The 23,922-nt window shown below is 38.2% G+C and overlaps 1 protein-coding gene across 4 annotated transcripts; it reads right to left on the bottom strand.

Annotated features, from left to right (window-relative positions):
* Positions 1 to 66: 66 nt before the first annotated feature.
* LOC144630560 (uncharacterized) lies at positions 67 to 23,922 on the bottom strand. 4 transcript variants are annotated; one of them, XM_078488922.1, is made up of 39 exons: positions 23,697 to 23,922; positions 18,952 to 19,344; positions 18,460 to 18,552; positions 18,291 to 18,362; positions 18,113 to 18,204; positions 17,677 to 17,735; positions 17,513 to 17,543; positions 17,312 to 17,381; positions 17,014 to 17,100; positions 15,689 to 15,754; positions 15,223 to 15,300; positions 14,454 to 14,512; positions 14,048 to 14,240; positions 13,046 to 13,255; positions 11,287 to 11,576; positions 10,002 to 10,292; positions 9,345 to 9,417; positions 9,150 to 9,233; positions 8,599 to 8,685; positions 7,911 to 7,970; positions 7,705 to 7,791; positions 6,536 to 6,633; positions 5,867 to 5,933; positions 5,730 to 5,758; positions 5,393 to 5,462; positions 5,185 to 5,262; positions 4,881 to 4,940; positions 4,415 to 4,510; positions 4,069 to 4,165; positions 3,698 to 3,747; positions 3,567 to 3,602; positions 3,284 to 3,361; positions 3,040 to 3,083; positions 2,574 to 2,643; positions 1,916 to 1,960; positions 1,758 to 1,837; positions 1,526 to 1,602; positions 899 to 1,043; positions 67 to 343 (listed from the first exon to the last, which is right to left on the bottom strand). In XM_078488922.1, exons 2-38 carry the CDS (start codon positions 19,261 to 19,263, stop codon positions 928 to 930), a joined length of 3,585 nt encoding a protein of 1,194 aa, XP_078345048.1. In that variant the 5' UTR covers positions 19,264 to 19,344; positions 23,697 to 23,922; the 3' UTR covers positions 67 to 343; positions 899 to 927. The 4 variants fall into 4 exon arrangements, with proteins under 4 accessions (XP_078345048.1, XP_078345049.1, XP_078345050.1 ...); XM_078488923.1 differs by having other exon boundaries at positions 13,046 to 13,234; XM_078488924.1 differs by lacking the exon at positions 15,223 to 15,300.

Below are 23,922 nucleotides of genomic sequence, written 5' to 3'. Positions count from 1 at the left end.
AGATACCAGAGTAACGCGCTGGTCTTCGAAAAGTCTTCTACTTGACTCATTGTCAAACAAACAATATTTCTCACAGTGTATGTTTTAATGTGAACAAATCAACAATTGAATTACAAAATGTGACTACAAATATTGAATTTGTGTAGCTACAATATATTAATCATATTTCTTCTTCGGGACGCGTACATTTGAGTTTCTGGGGTGGATAGGAGTGAGAACAGTGTTGTCAGTTTAAATAAAAAACGTATATCTTGATATTATAATACAATCACTATTTTATATCGTCGTTCTTTTAAATATATCACTTGAGTGGCGTGTAGTGGTCAACAGTGCTTCTTTTAACCTGAAAATAGTGTAAAACTGCTAAATTAGGAAGAGGTTTTTATATGATTCGTTAACGTTAAATCAATATGTGAAAATGATAAGTCAAGCAGGTAATTGATGTATTAATACAGAAGCTTTAAAAATTCCATGGCTTTCCATGACATTTTCCATGACTTTTAATAGTTTTTCTTGACCTAAATTTGACCATGTTTATTGGAAATTTTCAAACATTATCTTAATTTCGTTTACGTTTTTACCCTTTTCCTCACAAAAAATAACAAAATTAATAATAAATAATTTTGTACAGTCAATGTCATTTTCCATGACTTTCCATGACCCACACTTAAATCCCATGACTTTCCATGTCTGGAAAATGAAATGCTCAATTCAAAACCTGTACGAACCCTGTAAACTGGCCTTTAATCAACACGGAACCGACATAAAAGATATACGCCAACTCAAATCAAAGATGGAGAACCACAGATCAGTGGTAAACCAACACAGACCAATAATAAATCAAAACGAAGCAATGCTTATATCGACACAGATTAATGATGTAGCAAAGCATTATTACCAGCACATGATGAACACCTCGTTGTGTTGCTACCGTTCTTTATAGTCCAAGTCAGTGCTCGCTATGGGGCCCTTTGAACGATATTCATTCAGCTTGTGCGATCTTTTTCTGTCTGTTTTCAACGGGGAAGTCATCGGCGAGGGATCTAAAAATTATTTAGAAACAATGGAAAACATCTTTGCTGTTAGGGCTTGAAAAGTAAGTTAACAAATTGGGAATTGACAGTCTTAATTCAGGCGAAGTATAGTGCATTAATTTAGCAATATTATTATTAGCCATAACAACTTTTGAATCATGAAACATTTCTTCTATTTAAAAAAATCAAAACTTTTAGTAGCCAATGGCAATTCTTGCGAATCTGCTTTAATATATGGTCGGGTATCAAATGAATGGCTCGCTACCCTTCGAGAGAACAATAGAAGAAACAATGTCCCTAGCCCCCCAAACAATAGCAACTGCTACACTAGAGGACCAGTAGAATAACAAGCTGCCGTACGAGAGCTGCTACACTACTGCAATTATGAACACCAAAGTGAAAACTGTCACAAAATCGCTCAACACAGCGTGACCATAGAGTAACAAAATCTCATAAAAGCGTGACATAGCTTTCATAATAAGACAACTTACTTTCAGAGACAGTCGAAAAAGTATTATCGGAAGTTGGAGACCAATCTGACACGGGGTTCGTTTTAGCTGTCGAAGGTCTGAAAACAAAATTGAAATTAGACAACTCAGTGAAATTAGGAAAACTTTCTTCAAGGGATTACCGGTAGTTAGAAAATACTTGCTAAATTGACTTAATTTTTCGATCTTAGCGGCTGAAGTTTCGAGCCTTAACATCTCTTTAAAGCTAATTTACCTTAAGTTTGTCGGTGGTGTATCTGGAAACTGGTGAAGTCTCCGCTGTTTGGCTTTAGGACTGGAAATGCGATCCAAACTCTGCAACGAGAAAAAATCGATGTAATAATTGCACACAAGAACAAATTAACCATCACAGGAATTTGATTGGCAACCGACCTCCAATAGTCTCGTCGACAAAGTGCTGGCGTCCAGACTCTCTTGCTGTGAAGAGATATGAAAGTCCGTTAACTTTGATAACAAATGCTGAATTTCTTCGATTCTGCCCCGCCCCTCCCCACCTCCGCGGGTATTTCAAATCTCAATTATGTTGACGGGGGAATTTTTTCAAGGGGAAGGGAGGGGGAGGGGAGAGAGGGGGAGGAGGAGAGAGGAAGGGAGGCACATTGTTAAAGCATGTTTTGGACGCGCTTAAAAGCTCGGCAATCGTAAAAAGGGAATAATCCGCAAATACAACAATGGATGAGATAGAAAACATGTTAAAGCAGTTTTCCATGGTGTTTGTCATTCATAGACCAATTCGGCTAACGTATTTACATCGTTGTTGCCACCCAATTCAGATCATGTGCTGATTCCTTTGGGAGGTTACAATTGTTCAGTTCGTTCATACTCCCATGCGCTCAGTTACGTGTGACAAATTGCACAATTGTAACCTCCCAAAGGAATCATCACATGGTCTGAATTGGGTGGCAACAACGATGTAAACACGTTAGCCGAATTTGTCTATTGCTAGGTCGCAGCCGACAGTTGTTAAGTTCATCTTGTATCAAAAAGAGAAAACATATAAATATTGCAGAAAAATAAAACAATAACATACCCTGTAGTCTTCAGCCATTGATTTTGCTCCTTGAAGCTCTCGACGAATGCTTCCAACTCTTTCTTTATATCTGTAGAAAAAATAGGCCGTGTAAACCTCTGTCGTCCTTTAAGTAATGTTTAATAAATGAGCAGCAGTGTTTTATCAAGTTTAAAACACGAGGCGCAGCCGAGTGTTTTAGACTTGACAAAACACGAACTGCGAATTTATTGAACGGCTTAAAAATCTTCTGATGTAGATCAACTCATTCTTGCACTAATATTTAGATTTGGGGTTATTTTGGCCTAGAAAATTGGACGTAAAGTTTAGCCGTGTCTTTATCAGATATAAAGACACTCATTAAACATTAATTTCTTTTGTATTTTCTTTAGGAATTATTAATGAGTTTTTTTAATTATGGATAAGTGGTAAAACAGTTTTACGATTCTGATTCTGACAAAACTCCAAGACGAGTGTACTAGCCTACCTGACATACTTGTCGTGAATTTTGTCTCGCTCTCTCTGTTCGCCCTGAAAACAAATTGTCAACAAATACTTCAGCTTGCAAATAATGTTAGAAATAAACTTCACACTGAAAATCAAACTACCTTGCCTGTGTACAGCCGTCCCGCTCCGCTCGATTTTTGAGCGGAGCGGGACGGCTGCCCTTCCAAATAATATCGTCAAAAAAGACAAGCTAGTTTTTAATGTTTTTGAAATAGATAACGTACCCGTAAGCCTTCAAATTCTTCTAAGACCTTTTGCCGATCATCCAAAGCTTCGGCTGTGGCGTGTAAGGCTTTTGTACTCTGCAGATATAATCATAAATGCATCAGTACAAAACTTGTTTAGAACCAAACTTAACATTGTCAAGATATTAGGTACACTTGCCACAAGTCGACTCTTTTGAGCGACAAAGTCGCGATAAATGAGCGACGAAGTCGCAAGAAGCGAGCGACCTTTGAGCAAGTCTAGATATTGGGCTGAAGAAGACTTTTAAAACAAGGCGCTTACCGTCTCTAGATGAGCGGTCAATTGAGCTATTCTATCCTAGAAAATAAAAAAAGGCAAAATTTATTTACTGAATTCATTTATAAACTTTTTATGAATGCATTCCGAGTTCAAAGACGGTTTTCTTTAATAACCTGAAGAGCCTTGATGTTGTCGGTATTCTGCTTGTTCTTCGATTCCAAACCTAAATAACGTGACAAAGCTAATGTTAGTCACAGAGTTGTACTTTTTTTTAACCAAAAATTAAACTTCCTCCAACCAAATTCTTAAACCTTGGACACATTTTACTGTAACATATTTGCTACTACACACCACAAAACCATACCACCATTTGAGAGATTTTCAAGTACCAAATTTACTTTTCAAATCGAGGCCTTTTCAGCAGGGGGAGGGGTTGGAAATACTCCTACTCGCTTCATACAAATGAAGCCAGAGATACGCGTCGGCCTAATGGGCCACTTGTCTCGAAAGCAGACTTCAACTAGACTTTTTTTGTTCTGATTACCTTTCTTTTGCGCCGCTAGTTCATCAAGTAACATGCTCTGTTTGTCCAGTTCTGATATGAAGTACTCCTTGTCTTCATCTGCCTTTTGCACAACATCCTAACAATACAATAAACACACACAAAAACTGTTGGATGCATGACAAGAGGATCATTTTATTGGGTTTAAAGTACACGAGCATGAAAAAGCACGGGTTCGCTCTCTCGTCACGCAATCCTTCCTACGTGACGAGAAATGTGGCTCAAGCAGAGATTTTCGCCAACACTATATGTGCGTTTCTGTAATTGAGGCGTTTACCGAAGCTGAAGAAGATCAAGTAGAATTCAACTGAACAGAAGTTATACAAACCCTAATTCTCTTTTGACTCCAGTCGGCTTGTTCCTTTAGTCTGCGTTCTGTCGAAAGGCGAGCTTTCAGCTCTTCAGAAAGCCAACGGAATTTACCCTTCAAACGATAAAAACAACTAATTAACAACAAGCTAAACAGATACTGTAACATTCTCAGTCAGAGTCTTGCACTGTTTTAGTTGGATAAATACCAAAACCGCTCCTAGTCTCGTAAGTTTTATGCTCAACCGAGATTCCCGCAGCCCTCGACCCACTTGTCCTTCAGGGACCTAGGACTCTCGCTCTGTCCTTTAGCTGACGATGTCACCACAAAACCTTTTTCATTCAACACTGAGGACAGGAGGGGCCCCACACAGAATGCCGTACGTGACTGACTTACTGAGTGTCAAGGAGCGAAGTATGCCAACTAATTGTGATTGTACGCATTTTAGTTCTGCTTATTAAGAAGGTGAAATATCTTTACTTACAATCATGTCGGCAATCCAATTTTGAGAGTTATTTCTTATGCTTCCACTGGAAAGCAGAGACTGAAAACAAGTAAGAATGGTCAAGTTATTACATTTTCTTTGAACACTGAACGATTTCGGTAAGTTCTGACTGACTGTCTGACTGACTGACTGACTGACTGACTGACTGACTGACTGACTGATTGACAGACTGACTGACTGACTGACTGACTGGCTGGCTGACTGACTGACTGACTGACTTGACTGACTGACTGACTGACTGACTGACTGACTGACTGACTGACTGACTGTTTGGTGTACTCACCGGGAGGGGCATGTCCGAATCTCTGCAGACTTGCTCGATAACCCGATCCAGTTGATCGTCGACCTTTTGCAGACCAGACTGTAAGAAGTGAACAAACCAAAAACAGGTTGAAGCAAACTTTAGCCTTTATCATTTCGTTCCCAATGAAAAAGTTCCCAAGTCCTGATCGTCCATGGTATAGTGAAAACAAATAAAATGCCGCCAGTACCTGTTGTTCCTCTGCAGCTTTCTCAAGCGCGTACTGATTACGCCGCAGTGCATCCTCCAACTGAGCGATCCTATATACAAAACAAAAAGTTAATCAGAGGTTAGAAAACTACAAGCAATACACGTAACCGGCGCCAAGCGCGGGAAAACTCACGTGACCAAGACGTGATTGGCTTTGGTGTTGCATCTGATTGGCCAAATAGGTGGCGCAAGTTTTTTTAATCCAATCAGAGGGCGCAGCAAGAAGGAATTAACTCTCTCAACGTGTGTCGTGGGAACAACGAACAAACTGGCAGTGTCAGACGGAACCAGGCAGAGAAACATTGAAATAAACAAACCTGCTCTGGTTGACTTCAATTTTTTCTTTCTGCAAAATGTAAATGAAAAATAACGCGTTGAAAACGAAAGGAATATAAAGGATACTGCATGACACAAAATACAGAATTGAGTAATGACACATTTTTATTTTACTTACCAAGTTTTCCGTTTCCTCCTTAGCTTGTTCGTAGCGGGTTTTTAACTTGTTGTTTTCCTCGTTTGCTCTGATTAGCAATTAAATTAAAAAACCATCAAAATTCGTGTTAATTTGCCGTCTAATTCAATCCTTACACCCTAGTCCTATAAACATGGTTCTTACAGTTTTAGCCAAACAAAATCAATTTTAAAGTACTCTATTCCGTTTCTCAGAATGTCGAAGACATCTGTCAGTCCGCATTTGGAAAACAAACGTTTTTGAATACCAATATTACAGGCAATATCTATAATAATAATAATAATAATAATAATAATAAATAATATTTTAAGAGGAGGCCTCCAATCACCTAGGGGGTGGTTTTCAGGAGGGTCCTCTGAGAAAATAAATGTTAAACATATCTGTACAACAATCGTTGTTTAACCTTACTTGTCTTTTCTGGGCTACTAACTTTCCACTTGGGCCTTTTTCTTTGCCTCTTAGCTCGAGATTTTTATCGTTGGGCGCCCTTCTTAGAGCATTAAACAGTTTTCCAGTTTGTTTTTCTTCTTTTTTTTATTTATTGCAAACATTGAGAATGCCATAGAAGGGGCTTTCCAAGACTCGTTTTAAAATTCAAGGGCTTTTTAAAAGACTATGAGCCATGTCAAATATGTAAAATACTACACTCACACATTCAACTCAGTGTTGAGTTTCTCCATCTCCTCTCTGTCCTTTTCTTGTCGTTTACGTAACGCTTTGATTGTTGACTTCTCATCCGCAAGTTGAATCTGCGTTTCAAGAACATAAGTGATGATAATTCGTTGTCACAACAACACAAAATCCCCTTGTAAAATATTTTCATCACTGTAAACAGCCAATCAAAGAGCCAACAATCGCACGTACAATTTTTATGCCATCCTTTTGTTGGTTTCTAAACTTGTTAGCCAATCAAAGAGCAAACAACCGCACACAAACAACATTTTTGAAAACTACTCAGCCAATCAGAGAACCAACAACAGCACGTTCAACTTTTTGACATCTCTCTGTTGCTTTTCAAAACTTCTCAGTCAATTAAAGAGACAGCAACCTCATAGTACTTACAATCACATAGTACGTACAGTCTTTCTATTCATAGTTATTTTGACCTCCCACCCTTCTGACTTCAGTACAGTCAACTCTCTCTAAGACGGACACCGTCGGGACCGGCCCCAACTGTCCGTCTTATAAAGGTGTCCGCCTTATAGAGAGTCGAGGTAACGTGACACCAGAAATGTTGAGACGATAAAGCTAAACGGCTATGCACGACGAATGCACGTCTGTTTTAGTCGCTTACGTTAGCAAAACCTATAAAGTGGAACAAACATAATATCAGAGATTCGACTTGTTTGTTAATAACAAACGGTGATACTGTAAGTAGAAAACTAAAACTACAAGTTTAAGCAGAGAAGTAATGCGTTTTAGCGGATTGTTTTTGGTAAATTTGGTATTCTAAAGGCGCTGACCTGCTATGCTATATGTCGATAACAAGTTTTGAAGTATTATTTATGAAAAAATAACTTTTAGTGCCTGTCCGTTGGCGGTTTCAAAGTGTCCGTTGTCCGTCTTAGAGAGGTGTCCGTCTTACAGAGAGTTTTCTTACAGTAAAATGACTGAAAAACGGCAGGGACCATAACCAGGTGTCCGTCTAATGGAGGTGTCCGTCTTATAGAGGTGTCCGTTAAGAGAGAGTTGACTGTACCTAGTTTTGATTTGCCAAATAATGGAGACCTGACTGAAACCAGTATAAAGATGTAGAAACTAGTGGCAACAGACACCAAGAACAAAAGTGAATTCTTCTTATCGTCTAACGGTCTTTTTACCTTCATATCGGCGATTTGATCTTCTATGTCACCTCTCTCTTTATTTGACTTTTTAGCAGCGTCTTGTAGAGCTTGCTCGTGATTAGCCTGATGGGAGAAAAATGACAAAAAGATAATTATTTCAATATTATTATTAATTTTATATTATTTCAGCAGACGGAAAGTGTAACGATCACACAACCGATTAAAATACGAAAGGAACGAACCGTGAGGGACTGGATCTGCTCCTGAAGCTCTCTCAGTGCATTCGTGTGCGCATCGCGTTCCTGAAAAGTTAAGAGGAGAATTTAGAACTTGATCAACGCGTGGTGTTGCAACAAATATGTCAACAGTGATAATTAACGATTATTCCACGAGCGCGCATTGGATATGAGATGGTAGATTGCCAACGAGGCGCGTAGCACTGAGTTGGCTATAATTAGTAAATAAACCCCTTCAGGCGGCTAGTATATTGGAGGATAATGCCCGAGGCTGAAAGATTGTCAAAAATATGAACAGTTGGCCGAGAAGCGAAGCTTCGAGGGCAACTGTGAAATTTTGAGGACAATCTTTCAGCCTCGGGCATTATCGTCCAATATACCAGAAAGCCAGAAAGGGGTTCATTTATTTTATAACCCTCCGATTAATTTTTACAACGCGCTTTATCGCCAGTAAATTTAAAGGAAAAACTTACGAAACAAATGTAAGTTGATTGGTTTTCGTAATTATTGATTTCATCAAAAGTTCATCCAACAAGCGCGAGTGGAATAATTGTTTTATTAAAAACACCCAAAGAATTGTAATATTTGAGCTCCCCGGCTGTTCTCCTCATATACCATTGCCTATTAACCAATCAAAACTCGGGAATTTGCATTATACCATGCTGGCTTTTAATAACAGGAAAGATATGCGTACTTGTTGTAGCTGACCGTACAGTGAGGCCGCTTCTTCTTTTGTGGCTCTTTCTTGTTGTCTCGCTTCCAAAATGCGTTCTTCATAATTCTTTATAAGGTAACAAAAAAAAAAACCACTCGATAAATAATTAGCACAACATTACTAAGAATATTTTGAATTTCCGAAAAAAATCCGAACTCTCCCCCCTCCCCAACCCCATTGCATAAAAGCCCATGAGCTCAGTACTGTAACAGCTCTCGTAAGATTGTAATTCAAATGACTGGTCCTCTAGTGAAGCAGTTGCTATTGTTTTTGGGGCTAGGGGAATGGTTCCTGTTTTTTTTCTATTGTTCTCTCAAAAGGTAGCAAGACATTCATGTAAGACCTTGTGAAAGCTGCTACATAACCACAATTTTACGCCAATAAGCCCCTACGAAAAAATGCCACCAAAAACGCCTTACCCAGAGCTTATACGGAATTTTACACTACCTTTACTCAGGTATCTTATAATCGTACAAAGTGTGACGTGTCACAAAGTGTAGCAAAAAGTCGTTCCAGTCCCTTTGACCCACCTGCCGGTGCTCTGCTTCTTCTTGGAGTTTGGAAACTAGCTTGGCCACTTTTGCACGCAGTTCTTTGATTTCCTTCATCTCCTTCTGCAGAAATACGAGACAACGATTCAAATGCGCTCGAACTTGTTTTTTTAACAAAACGATAAACAAATTTAAAATGGAACAAAGTGAAGTACTACATGAAGTATCACATACCAGTGGTTCTTGCGGGTGTGCTGAAAATCCTTGCTCTGCCTCTCGTTCCAGTCTCTTGCATTTTGTACGATATCTGAGGAGGAGTAAGTCGATTGTTTGTTATCATGTTGTCCAGAGCTTTAGTGATGCCCGAGGGAGGGAGGGAGGAGGGTGGAAGAAAGCGAGGGCGGTGTGCTCCGTACTTGCTTTTAACAACTGTCCTTAACAACTTTGGATTTCTTATCTTACAAACATGTAATATGCTTTCTTGATTTACTTTTTTTTGACATTTCTTGACATTTGAGTAGAGTTAAGGCCTGGTTAAACGAGAAATCATGTTTCCAGAAACATCCGTAGCGCGCTCATGTTTCCTCAATGTTTCCTTGTTTTGCCACACGGGAAGCATTGTTTCCAGCGTCAATTTTGCTTCCAAGAAGCAAAATTTGCTTCTGCTAAACGGCAGAAACATTTCGTGTTTCCGCGCGGCATGGAACCATGGCAAAACGAGGACACAATTATGGAAACATGTTTCCTCGTTTTGCCAGGTCTTAAAAAAAAAGATACCGAGAGAGTTGGGGCTGTGGCAACAATTCTCCTCGTCGTTCCTCTCCGAATGGTACAAACATAATTGAATTGAACGTCAACACTATGCGTTACAACTATCTAAAAGCGCCTTACTCTTTTATGGACTGCAGAGCTTTGTTTCTGAGCTCAGATCTCTTCTTATCGCTTTCTTTCAGCAGATTATCCTTCTCCTCCAACTGTTCCTCCAGTTCCCGCACATCTTTACTGGCATCCTTCAGCTTCTTGTTCACAGTCTCCAGCTCGTTTATGTAGCGTTTCTTTTGTTCCTCGCTCTCCTCGTACTTGGAGAGCAGATCTTTCATCTGACTGAGTAACCGCTCCTGCTGCTCGTCTTTGCGATCCATGTCCTGGTGCAGATGTTCCAAGTTATTTAACAGGTCGAATCTGGCGGGAGAAGCAAAAGGTCATCACATATTTTAGGAATAACTGTCTCGTTGAACGGTTTTCACTCTTTTCACTTCATTATAGAAAGTAGTTCGCGTTTGCTTTGGTTTTGCACTGATATGCTTAGTGATTGGTTTAGAAAATCACGCGCCACTTTCTCATCCAATCAGAGTAAAACCAAAACCGATCGTAACTCCCTCACGTGTCCAAATTTAAAACGCGTTTCCGACAACAGGTTTTTACGTCGACTTTATTGGTTTACTGGATTGTTAAGTACTGTTGTGTTCTTCAAAGGCCAGATTGATTGACCAGAGTGACTACTTTTGTTTTGGTTTTACGGCACTCAATTTACAACTGCAGCTATAACTGCAACTAAGCGCTGATGACGCAGCACTGACAAAACCATGCAGTGCCTCTGATTGGTCGATACTTGCGCGTGGAAACCCACAACTGAGAAGTAACCAATCAGAGACACGACAAAACTTTTGCAGAGCTTCGTCATCAGTATGGAATTTTTGCGCTCAATTCTAAGACGTCTCTCGAGTGAAACGAGTGCGTAAAAAGACACGCAGCTGTGCGCTCTTGCCTTGACATTTTTTAAAACAAACAGCTAGCCTTTTTCGACACTCTGGTATCGTGTATCCCACCTGAATCGAAAATTGTCAGAAAGAACAGCTGAACGTCCCACAAACAGACACCTTGGGACCTGAAAAAGTGTCCGCAAAGGGTTGTGTCTGCTTATGGCCAGTTGTGGGAGGTTAAAAATAAAGTGCTTGTAAGTGGCTGGGACTTTGACTAAGTGTCCACTTAGGAGAGGTGTCCGCTTATGGGAGGTTAAAAATGAAGTGCTTGTATGTGGCTGGGACCATGACACTACCGGGAAGTCCGCTCAAACCGGACCTTCCATAAATAGACACGTCCCATAAGCGGACGCTTATTTGTACTACCTAGGGTATCCCTCACGGGAAATTTAACCATAGATTTATTATAATACCTATCCATATCCTCCCCTCCCCTGAAGCTTCGTCCAGAAGGTCCATCATAAAACGACTCCCCAGCATGATGTCTGCGGTCCAGATCTCGCTCCAACTCAAATCGATCCAGGTTCCTTCGCATCTCGGACACGTGGTCACCTCCAGGCCCCTCGGTTCGCCCCAGGCTTCTCCTAAGTTGAGCTGTCCCTGAGGCAGTTGGTCCAAATGATTGACGCCTTTGAGTGGCGTTTCTTGTTAACCTCGACACCTGTTGCATAATGTCGTCTTTTTCTCGCTCAGACTTTGCGACCTGAAAAAAAATTAACCGCTCCCCTTGTGACTAAATTTTCTTTTGCTTTGGCATATTAGCTATTTTAGCTACTCTTCAAATCCGAGGGTAAAAAAAAATGTTGTATGTACAAGTACGTATGTATGGATGATCTTTTGGCAGCCTTGTATGAGTGGTCACACAACGCTTCTCCCCGAGAGTTACGTGACAACTAAGTAATGCCCACAAAACTGACTTAGCTCTGGGCGTTGTTAGTTGAAGAGCTGGTCCCGGTTGTTCGAAGGATGGATAACGCTATCCACCGGATAAATCACTGTTCAGTGTATAGCGTAGTTTGTTTTGTCCACACTTGTCCATTGGATAGCGATTTATCCGATGGATAGCGTTATCCATCCTTTGAACAACCGGGTCCAGTGCGAGAAACTGTTTTTTTTTTTTTTTTTTTTTTTTATTCATCCACAACACAAAGTACAAAACATACAATTACAAATGGTTACAAATTGTTGCTAGCCTAAAACAGCCGCGCAATTGCTGTTTTGGCAATTAATATGTTCTTACTTACTAAATAATATATTAATTACAATAATAATTACAAATACTCTCTGTTAATAATTTACATAAAGTTACATGTATACAAAAAAAAAAAAAAAGGTAATGAAAATGAGAAAACAAATGAAAAAGGGAATAAGTTAAACTAAGTTTGGAAAATTTCTCGTCCATTTCTTATAAAATGCTTCTAATTCGTTATTTTTGGTCGCGATGTATTTTTCTGTCTGATATTTTATTTTTATTTTCAGTATAAAACCTTTTATATACGGCCGTACACACTTCCTCCTGCAATCCTAAATATAAACTTTACCGATTAAAATTAGATAGTTTAGTAAGGGGCATGATGATGCTGTAATACCTATAATGATTTCTTGAAGGCTGAGAACTTTAAAAGTGCGAGAAACTGTGAGCAAAATATAAGGGGAGGGGTGTGAATGAGATGGCGGAGAAATTCCCTCCCTCTCTCGACCTAAGCCCCTCGCCCCTTTTTTCACTGACCGTTCTTTGCGCTGTTCCCAGCGTAACGGAACGCCTGGAACAGCTAAGTTCAGCGTTTTAAACATGCAAACGTTATTTTACCATGGGATTGCTCTACAAACTACAAACGAACTGGCGCGGAATTGTTGGTTCATGCAGGTTGACACTGAACACTGGTTCACTCAATGTTTTAGAGCTTAACTAAAAAAGTTCTACGTGTTTGAAAACTGGGAAATACGGACTTGTCGGCGCCATTTGTCAAAGCATTCAGTTTGGTTCAGGAGCATTTAAAAAGTAAAAATACTCGTTTATTCGAGGGAACAGCAACTATTTTATCTATCGTTGTTCATACTTGCTTTTTAATATAAACGAAACTCTCCCAAATAGAAAAAAAAACTGCCTGGACGCTTGACCGCGGTGAAACAATCCATAGCACTAACTTACCGGAGCAAAAAAAACCTCACCTGTCCCCTGAGAGTTTCAAGTTGTTCCACCAGCCGCTCACGGTCGCCTTGTCCTTCTTCCATTTGTCGATTCAAACTTTCCAGCCGGTTCTGAAGTCTTTTCCGAGCGGATTCGTTGTCTTCGACTTTTGCTTGGGCCTCTTCGAGTTTTCGAGACAAGTCAGTTTTTTCAGCTTCTGCGCGTGAAAACTGTTGACGTAATTGCTCTGCCTTTAGAGTAGATTGAAACGTAAAATGAGCGTTTGGCCATGAATCAGAAGGGAAGAGTTAACGTTTGTTTAGAGTGCATCGATGAATAATAATTTGTTCAAAAGTGAAATTGAAATGAATTTTAAGTGCCTTAAAAACCTTTTCTAGCATTGTTAATCGTTTGCATGATCTAGATTTTTTGCAATTTTCTCACACCGAAACACAATTTCCCATTCTCAAGGCAAGTCCATGCAAGAAGCGCTTGACGATATACTAACTTTAAAAGAAACAAGAAATAGAGGCCCCGTCCACACTAATCCGAATAAACTTGAAAACGCATTTTTTTTATTCGATTTGGCCAACCGTGTACACTTATCTGGAAAAATTGTTCACCGAAAACGAAACTTTTCGAAAACGCCCTTCAAAGTGGATTAATTTAAAAACACCGGCTTTTCAGTTTTTGGGTGGACGGAAAACATTTTGAAAGCGGGACTTTTCGAAAACGCTCTTCGAAGTGGGTATTTGAAAACGCATTTTATCCGTTTTGTCCAAAATAGATGCGTTTTCAAATTTATCCGGACTAGTGTGGCAGGAAATACATGTATTTCTATACGGCGTTTTCAAATTTCCCCGTTTTCCCATTTATCCGGACTAGTGTGGACGGGAAATATTCTATACGGCGTTTTCAAATTCCTCCGTTTTTTTTTTTTAATTTATCCGGATAAATGTGGACGGGGTCTTACATCATGATATAATTTATATCATCCTCTCTCCCTGGATTCTTCTTCCTTTAAACGAGGTTGCCTATATTACCTGATCTACCAGAGCGTTTTTTCCTCCTTCACTCTGGTCCAGTCTTTTTGCGGCAGCTTCTAACTCGGCCATGACCTCTCTACGTTCCCTCTCGGCTAGTTCCAGTCTCCCTGATAGATCATCTACACGTGACGCCAGTAATCTCTTCTCCCGCTCGCTTTCTTCATGGGCCCTGCGTTCAGTCTCCAGCTCACTGAACAACAACAAAAAAAGAGAAACAACATTCTCTATGATAAACGAAAATCAACAGCTGCACTGAAAGGGGTAGAGAGCGTTCGTAAGGGCGGACATATATATCTTCAATTCTGGCAACTTTATAAACGTCAACTTTACAAAAGTCAAAAATAGGTGAAAAACATCAAATTCTTTTATATTATTGATACCGGCATTAAAAAATTGAACATACCTTGCGACTGAGCGGATTTCCTCTCGTATCTTAGTATCGTTTGCTTCGTCCAACAAACTCTAAAAAGGTAAATTATTATACAGGTAGGTGAAAACTGCTTTAGAGAAAACCAGCTTTTACGACTGCATTGAGTAGGAGAAAAGTACGAGATTGAAAGTTTGGAGTTTTAATTGTATACGATTGTTTAAATTAATTGATTAACCCTATTTAAATTTATTGAGTTAAACTAATTACTTTGAAAACTGTTGAAGTCTGTTTGAAGACAAAAATGGAGGACTAATATGTTTGGTGTTTTATTTTTATGACGTAAAAGTACTACTCTTTTGCAGTGACTAACTTTGTTACAAAAAGTTATAAAAGCACGCCTTTTAGCCAATCTTGTCATTCATCTCCTGACTGTTTGATGTTTTAGAAGGAATTAAATAGTTACATTCAAATGATGCTCAATACAGTAAGTGTAACCTCAGCTATCAAATTTTAATAGACAAAATAAATTCACCTTTTCTTCTGATATTATTTTTAACTTTTACTTTCAGCTTCATATTTTTTACTGCAAACCTTTTTAAGACAACCCTGGAGGTTATGAATTAAGTTAACAAGTCGTTTAGTTATATTAAAGCTAGGATCAAAACTAACAATTTACATTGAAGAAGTTTTAGACTTAATCTTTCTTAGTTTGTCCAAAAACGAATGACTAAAACGAGCGTTTAGCTATTTTTAGTAGAAAACGAAGCAAACACGTATGTACGTATAAAAGAAAGTTAGTTACCCTGACATTTCGCAATTCACTGGCGAGTTGACCAACTTCTTGTTGTTTCTTCTCCCACGATTCTCGCTCAGCTCGCATCTGACAATCGCACACAATAAATAAAGAGATGATAAAGATCCCCTGTAGAGGAATAAGTACCAGTGGCGCATGAATGAGAGTTATTTTATGAAATATTTATCATAAGAAGATTGTGAAGAACAGCTCCCCTCCACCGACTGTCGGACAACTGCCGGCCGATTGATTACCGACAGGTTACCGAAGGCCTACCGACAGGCTGACGACAACCGATTGCCAATAATCGATCTCTCTACGTGAAGAAACTTGGAACACAAAGAGCAGGGCGCAGACTTCTAAAACACGAGCCTGATTCTCGCGGCTGTTTCGGTTCTATTTTGACATTCATTGCAAGTGAATCCGTTGTTGTGTATTTAAAGACATTGTCGTATGAACATGTATCTGTAATTACCTCGTTTTGTATTTCCTTGAGTCTGTTTTCGATTTCGTCTTGTTGCGATTTTTGATTGGCCTGCAACTGTTAATAAATCACGTAAAGTTTTAAACAGGACTTCATCTCTTGGGTTGTTTTTAGCCCCGCCCCATTCGTAGGAATTTCACTGACCGCAAAGCCACTTTTGCTCACCGTTTTGAGCACACAAATGAATACCGTATTAGTTAAAAAGAGGCAAGTGAAACGATTAGTTGTCAGTTTACTGTAAGCTTATGTTCAGATTAGTCTAAAATTAAATAATGATCAAGTTATTAACAGCTATTTGTACTGTTAAACAATATCACTACCTCAAGTTAACATTTTATTGTGTTAACAGCATACATCACATGGTTAGTCGTAGATATTTTACGTGCAGAAGTATATTAACGTTAACTTAAAGTTTCATTACTTCGGTTAATGTTATTATATAAAATAAAGATATTACACTTAAGTGTTTACAGAAGACATAAATATTAGTGTGTAATGATGATATCAGTAAAATATTTATTTGTCACAGTGACTTGTAAAAGAAAAGTTAGGAACAGCAAATGTGTTCAAGATAAAAAGGATTAGGCACATAAAAGTAAGAAATATTATCACTGAAGAAGTTACACCACTCACCAGAGTAAATTAACCTTAAACAGATTGGATAAGAAATAAATATTACTTTGTTATATGACCAGCACCAACACGTGAAAAACTTATTAGAAATCTAACTTTGTTTGATCTACATTATTACCCGTCTCCACTGAGTAAACTGAGTGATGAATTTAAAATTCTCCCCCCAGAGCACTTTAACCCACCCATGTCCACTTGTGCCCCATTTCAAGCGGCAATGATAAAAGATTCAACAGATATTCAGGCCTCAAAAAAGTAACTATTCACGCAAAGTAAACAACTAGACAAGCATACAACTGTCCCAGGCAAGCAAAATTTATACTATTTTAATCTGATTCTGTTTAAATCAAACCTATACTGTAACCTTTACTATAATTCCCAAATGAATCTTGTATACAAAACAACATAACATGATAAAATGTCAAAGTTCCTCTTTAAAAACAGACTGTGTTATAAATATATTTTTGAGATTTTTTAATTCTATATTTTTGAGAAGATTATTTTTTTCTTTTTTTGAAAATAAGAACCTGTTTTAGAATTTTAGCCTAAAATGGTTCTTATGTGAAGGGTGCTTAAAAATGAAATTTTAGCCTAACAGGTTCTTAAATGTTAGGTTCTTATACGCGGGTTTTTACTGTATAACAGCAGTTCACCTTCCTACGACTCATTTGATATGGGTTTCTAACCTGTTGCCTTAATGTTTCAAGCTCTCTGTCTCTCTCCGATGCCAATCTTTGACTTTCACGTAATACATCACGTTCAGCATCCAATCCCTGCAATCAAAAAATTCTTGTAGCTATCATCGTTTTATTTGTCATAGTTAAAAGAGCAGCACTGTGCAGTGAGGTTTCAAATAAAGACAGTAATTGAAGATTTACTTAAGAATAAATACACCAGTGTAAATAAAGTGTACGTTAAAGAATACACTGCCAAATACAAAAGGTAACTTCAATTTCTTACACAAGTTTTTTTTTTATAACTGACCTTGACAAGAACTTCAGCTTGCCGCCTACTTGCTTCTTCTGTTTCCCGTAACTCATTAAGAAGTCTTTCTCTAAATGAAGAACCAAAATGCCATTGACAAGGCTGATTTAGCCAGTCAGGGGGAAAATTGCCAAACAAACGGAAAAAAAAAACAAAGAAGCAAAACAGATATAAATTACAACTTGGGTGTAAAATTAATACCTTTCTGCTAAGTCAGCTCTGGAGATAACTTCTGTGAAGGAAGGAACAGATATGAGTCAGTGAATTTTACAATGCAGTGTAAATGTTGTCATGGTCACAAATGTCACATGATCATTAAAATGGCATCATCAAATAACACTTCACAACATTCATTTCACTGATACCTGATGTTCCATTTGGACCTCGCTGATCACGCCTGCCTCCCCAAGTGTCGCCATCAAGTCTGTTTAATAAAAGCATAATTCAGTCAAAAAAGAGTCAGAGAAATATCATGAAATTTAAATAATTAATTTACCAGCTGAAGATGTTCTGTTGAACTTTTCTTTTTGAAGGCTTTTAGCCAGGATTTGCAAAGTGGGCATCCAAAACTTTTATATTTTATATGAGGCCTGAGATGCCACCCTCCTCGGGGGTATAGGGACTTAACTTAAATTAAAAGATTTCCAATTTTTCTAAAAATAACTCTCAATATGGCAAAACATATCAATTTTCTCGAAAAAGAGGATGTCCATAGGATGCCCATCTGGCTAAAAGCCTGCTTTCCTACTGATTAAAACTAATTTAACTCTCAGGGCTTAGCTACAGTGTGACAAAACTAACCTCGAACGTTCTTCCCTTTCCCTTTCCAACTCTCCAGTTAATCGATTTTGTTCACTTTTAAGGTTCCTCACTGCTTGTCTTAGCTGATCAACCTGCAAAAGAAGCATTCCAGATGTTTTGATGTTCAAATTGATGACCATAACAAAACTGCAACAAACCAAAGAACTTCCTGACTTACATCGGATCGAACATCTTTGTCAAACCGTACAGGACCTCTCTTCCTAGCTGGCCTTCCATGTTCATCCTCAGACTAAGTAACATTAAAGTAAAGAAAAAGGGAACAATTGTTACAATAAGAATTTTAACAAAATAAAAATGTTAACCTTCAGTGACAGCAAGTGCTTTACTTGTGATGATGAAGGGGTGGCAGGAAGCCGTCGTCTTCTTGAAATTCTCTCCCTTCTCAAAATATCTGCAGACTTTTCAAGCTCAGCCCTTAACTGCATAGAAATTAAGTAAACACATAAAATTAGAAAAAAATATACATGTACATGTGCTGTGGTTTAATTTTACCCTTGGTACAGTTAAGAGTTTATACCAAGATTACCGGTAAAATTGAACCTCAACCCATAGTACACCACAATTTAAACAAGCATTTATTATTTGCAATGCATTGTAGGCATCAGTGTTGCAGTTAAAATCAGCCTAGTTTAATCTGTTTCAACCTGAAGATAACAATCTATTGGACTTCCTTTTAATGAATTCGAGTTATTTTATGTCATTGTTAAATAGTTATCTTCAGGTTGAAGCAGTTTAATTTAGGTCAGAAATGGATTTAGCCTGAAAACGGAAATTTAACCTGCAACATCAACACCAAATAATTGAAATTATTAAAATACCTTTGCAATTTCCTCATCTTGCTCTACATTTATATCTCTGTAATGCTCCAGCATGCGATCTGCCGTGGACAACACCTCTGTTGTTGCTTGCAATGATGCAGCTAGATCCTCGACCTTCTCAGCCACCACTCCTCCCATCCTGGATCTTGATGAGGCAGCACGGCTTGGATGGCGAGGGGGAGAAGGTGGTCGAGCGTACGGCTGATGGAGATGGCTCACTCGGAGAGTGCTTCTCCTTGGAGGTCGAGTTGCTGGAGGGTCATAATTTGCACTGTCATCAGTTTCATCCCAGGGGCCTGTGCTTGTTGCCATCCATGTACTGTGTCACAGTAACCCCAGCTCAGGTACAGCATCAGCGGCTAGTGGAGCTTACAACAGTGTTTTATTTGCCAGCTGCCATAATTTAAAGCAAAATTAAATAAATACAAGATTTCCAAACAGACAATCAATCAATCAGAGTCGCCAAATATGATCATAAATTACCAATCTCTAACATAACTAAATAAAGGAAAAACTTGCATGGTCAAAGGCAGCAACTTCAGGAAATCCCATGTACAAGTCCCCTTTTTATACTGCACTTGTTGTGGTAAAGTTTAAGTCTGCATCCAGGCCTAAAGGACCATCAGACCAGAGCTTATCCTGGTTTCAGTAGCATGAAGTGACTAGGACTATTTCTGGGTGGAGGGAGGTACTGTGAGAGCAAAGTGTCTTGCCCAAGAACACAACACAGTGTCCCGGCCAGGGCTTGCACCCAAACCGCTCGAACCGGAGTCCAGCACGATAACAATTAGGCCACAGTGCCTCCCAGACACTTGTCATGAAAGGGCATTATTATCTAGGCACATTTGTTCAAAAGTTGGATAGCATTATCTACTGGACAAATATCACTACCCAGTAGATAGGGCAGTTGGTTTTGTTGACACTTATCGGGTTGACAGTGCTTTATCTGGTGGATAGCGAAATCCACTCTTTTAACTAATAAAAGCTAATGAATATACTTCTATGAAAAGCTAATTTATCGACTTCTACATGTAGAAATAATATCCTCAAGTGTGACACTGTGTCCTTGTGTTTGCTCTCAGGAAGCATTCAATAACTTGCTTTAATTATGGAGTGATCAAGGAGTCATTTTGCATGCATGCAGGGATCAGGGCTCAAAATAACAGCCGGTCAACGGACAATGTCCGGCTAAAATGACGATTTGTCAGGACAAAATTTTGGTACGGCGGTCATTTTGACCGGTCATGTACACAGCTTTCAAATGAATAACACACACAAAAAATTTATTTGCAGTTTTTCTTGCAATTTTACAGTAAAATCATAAAATATCACAGCAGCTTGCAGTCACAAATTTGTAGAATACAGATGAGGCGATCACGCTCTGCGGATTTGTTAGCGGTTTGCTTAAATAAACCAGGAAACATCCACGTCTGTAAATACGCTAAACAGACAACGATGAACGTGGCATCAATCAACGTCTGCTATAAAACACGCGTACGCAATTACAGTTTCAATTGTCAGGCAGGCCGTGAAAAACAGCACTCGTTAGAGGATTTAAAAAAAACTATATGCACCTTTAGAAAGTACGAGTTCGTAGAGTGTTTTTCACCAGCAAGATCATGAGAAAATAATAAAATCATTAAACACGCTTTGAATGCTATGTCAGCAAAGTTTCTTTAAATTGCGCCTATTTCACAACTGAACATGTCCCCAAGACGTGGTGCTACTTTTTTAAAATTGTCAAAGAGAGTTCAGGTAAACGTTTGTTCGTACTGTACAAAAAAAAATAATGGTCTCCGCGTCCGGCGTCTACAGATTTAAACGAAATGCGAAGTGACGTAGGCTTTCTCGCTAATCTCTTGGCAGTCTTGAAGAAAGAGAACTATTAAAAGAGGGCATCTTATAGGAAGCTCGATGAACAACGAGTCCGAGCAAAGGCAATGTTATCTTACTTGTAGCATGGGCATATGTCATATTACTATTTACTGTTCGGTAATAAAGACCAGTAAAGTGCTTACAACCAAGATCGCCTCCACCCATAAGTCGTTAACTAATGTAAAACTATGCAGAGTATCATAACATTATGGCTACTGAGCATTTTATTTTATGTAGAGTAGAACGCAGAAGAAATGGAAATTCAAAAAGCGAACATAATAAAATGACACTTTTAGCGATCTTTAACAACGCGTGTTTTAGCTTATGAGGTGAAATTTTTTGGCAGAATAGGCTATTGTTTCAAAGTAAATAATCAATATTTTGACCGGTCAAAAACGAGACATGACCAAGCAAAAATTAATTTGGCCGGTCAACATGACCGGTCAGTATCCAAAAATTATTTTGAGCCCTGGGGATCATTGTCACTAAGCACTGGCTTCCAGCAAATTTCACCGGCTAAAGAGAACTTAAATTTGGCTGAAATTTCACATGAAAACAAAGACTAAGGTAAACTTTTAGAGCTGCGAAAGCCAGAAAAGCCAGCTGGCTAGTTGATGAGCCGGCTTAGTGTTTTCTAACTACATCCCTGTGGATACATCAAACCCACAGTCTAGCTTGCAGCAAATGTCTGGAGTTGTTGGCGAAAGTAATAAAATTACCATCAAATCTGTCTATTAATTCTTGAACATTTGTCAGCTGTCAAAGTTATCTGTTCACCTCAAAAGTAAAGTAAATTAAATTAAAAAGTAAATTAAAGTATTTATTCTTGCCTGTACAAAACTTTGTGTTTAAATAGCACTATCACGACTAACGAAAACAGTATCAGAAGAAAGCGACTTCAAACACTAAAACTGTTACCCTCCTCTTTGGCTATTATCTGGAGTAGAATGTTATTGTGGATAACTTGTTGTGATAGATAAACCAATCATTGGCTACTGATTGTATTTGAAATCAACAGAATTGCTTTGATTGACTTGCAAAAACAAAACTGCTACTACTGTAGTCCATCACAGCTTGATTTGCATGTTATTTTTAGAAGTAGCATCCGATACATAGCAATACATGGAAATCTGCGTACTTTTTAACGCGACCCTTAACAAGATCAGTTTAAAAAATAATTAACAATCAGTTGCAAACATATAAACCATAGGATTAACATTAATTACTCCTAATATCAGATAATTTATGCAAACTTGCATAATGATGTTACATTTCATTTCCTTCCCAAGAGAATAGGTATGTAATTGAATATAAACAATGGCAGAATATTGTTATGTTTACTTTAGCCACACAAAGACAGGATTAGCTAGGTATCCACTAGGCTCTGCTATTCAAAGCCATTTAATCTTCACATTTTAATTAAGGCAAAAATTCAAAACAGAGTTTTGAAAAACAAACAATAGAAAGTAATCAAAGACCAGATGCTAACAGTACAAGAAACGTAATGGAAAAATGGAAGTTTGTTTTGCTAATGCTCTAGGAATTTGCACTCTAGGAGACATTTTACAACATCTCCATATTTTAAACTGTTAACCGGGGAGGCCTTGATGATATAGTCAGGGATTTGAGCTAACTGGAAACAGCATTACTTAATCAATTTGACACTGATGGATTTATCACGTTTTGTTCCACTGATCACTTTGTTCACGTAATTGAGCAGCAAATGGGGGCAGCCTAAAATAACCTGAATAACAAGCTCAGCATGTAACGGTCTGTTATATCCACCTACATCCATGAACACAAAATACTTGAAATATTTACATCAATAAATGAACCAGCTGTTTCTTTCCAGAGAACACTTCTTATTTTTCTTTAAAATTTAAATTTGCATACAAGAGATTGAGCAGTTCTAAACATCTGAGTTTCAAACATTGGTACAAAACATTCTGACAAGACATAGCCACCTTATAGGTGAAATTTTCTGATGTAATTTACGGTTTTTGAGTTCATGATTATGTCATTAAAATAGGGAAGATGTCACATCCGAATCTAGTTCTATACAATGATCACGACTTGACAAATTCGGTAGCAGTTCTTTAAATAGTTGGATGTTTATAAGCTGTAACATATTCCGTTTATTCAGCTGCATTTAATATTGTATCAAACTAGTTTTTAAAATTATATTTTTGTTAAATGTTTATAACTATCGTGCACAAGATTTAACCGAAAGGATTTTAGCTCTTCACTTTCAAGATTCGACAACAGATTATCAAGCGATCGAGAACCTTCTGATAATTCACGCGAAGTGTATGAATAACAAATTTAGATTTCAATCAGCTTTGCTGGAGTGAAATCGTTTCTGTAGCACTTCATTAATGTCTTTTCCTCCGGAAATCGCGCAAACGTTTTTTTTTTATGAAAATCGTAGCTATATGTACAGCAAGCTTTACTTGTAGAATGCACTTCTTCAATTTACTATAATCCAGCACGCATATCTAGCTTGAACACGAACATCAACAGGCAACAAGCGAACGTAAAGGCAACATAAATACAGTCATCATTCGTAAAAATATAAGCGATCAGCGTGGTATTTTAACGTGTTATGTGAATAATACAATATTTTACCGATATTGATAGCATTAGCACCTAAGTGAATCGTTCGTAAACTACTGTTCTGCAGTTTTAACACTTAGATCATAAACTAAATGCAAGATCTTAGCTCACACCATTGTTAAAATATGCTTTTTCAGCAGGAAACAGCAGTCTATTTTATCTAAGCTACTCGAAATTTCTACAGATTGTTCGTTGGTCGACTGTAATATTTATTTAATAAGTTTTAAAACTGATAAACAACTGCACAAAAAGCTCACCTTCCAAGTGATATTCCCAGGTCCGATATCCAGGATATCTTACACTATCTTCGGGGGAACCCAAGCTCGAACTTTGCTTCCAACGACTCAGAATTTACTTGTCATATCACAAAATATCATGATGCTATAAATTCCACTGCCTTGAGTAACCCGGCAGCTACAGATTTACATATTTTTCTCGTATTTTTGGCCGTTACAAACAATGGAAATCGAGTTGAAATGAACC

This window comes from Oculina patagonica, chromosome 11, assembly GCF_052425735.1.
Source record: "Oculina patagonica isolate OP01 chromosome 11, crgOcupat, whole genome shotgun sequence".
Lineage (NCBI taxonomy): Eukaryota > Metazoa > Cnidaria > Anthozoa > Scleractinia > Oculinidae > Oculina > Oculina patagonica.
This window is presented reverse-complemented; position numbering and strand designations above follow the sequence as displayed.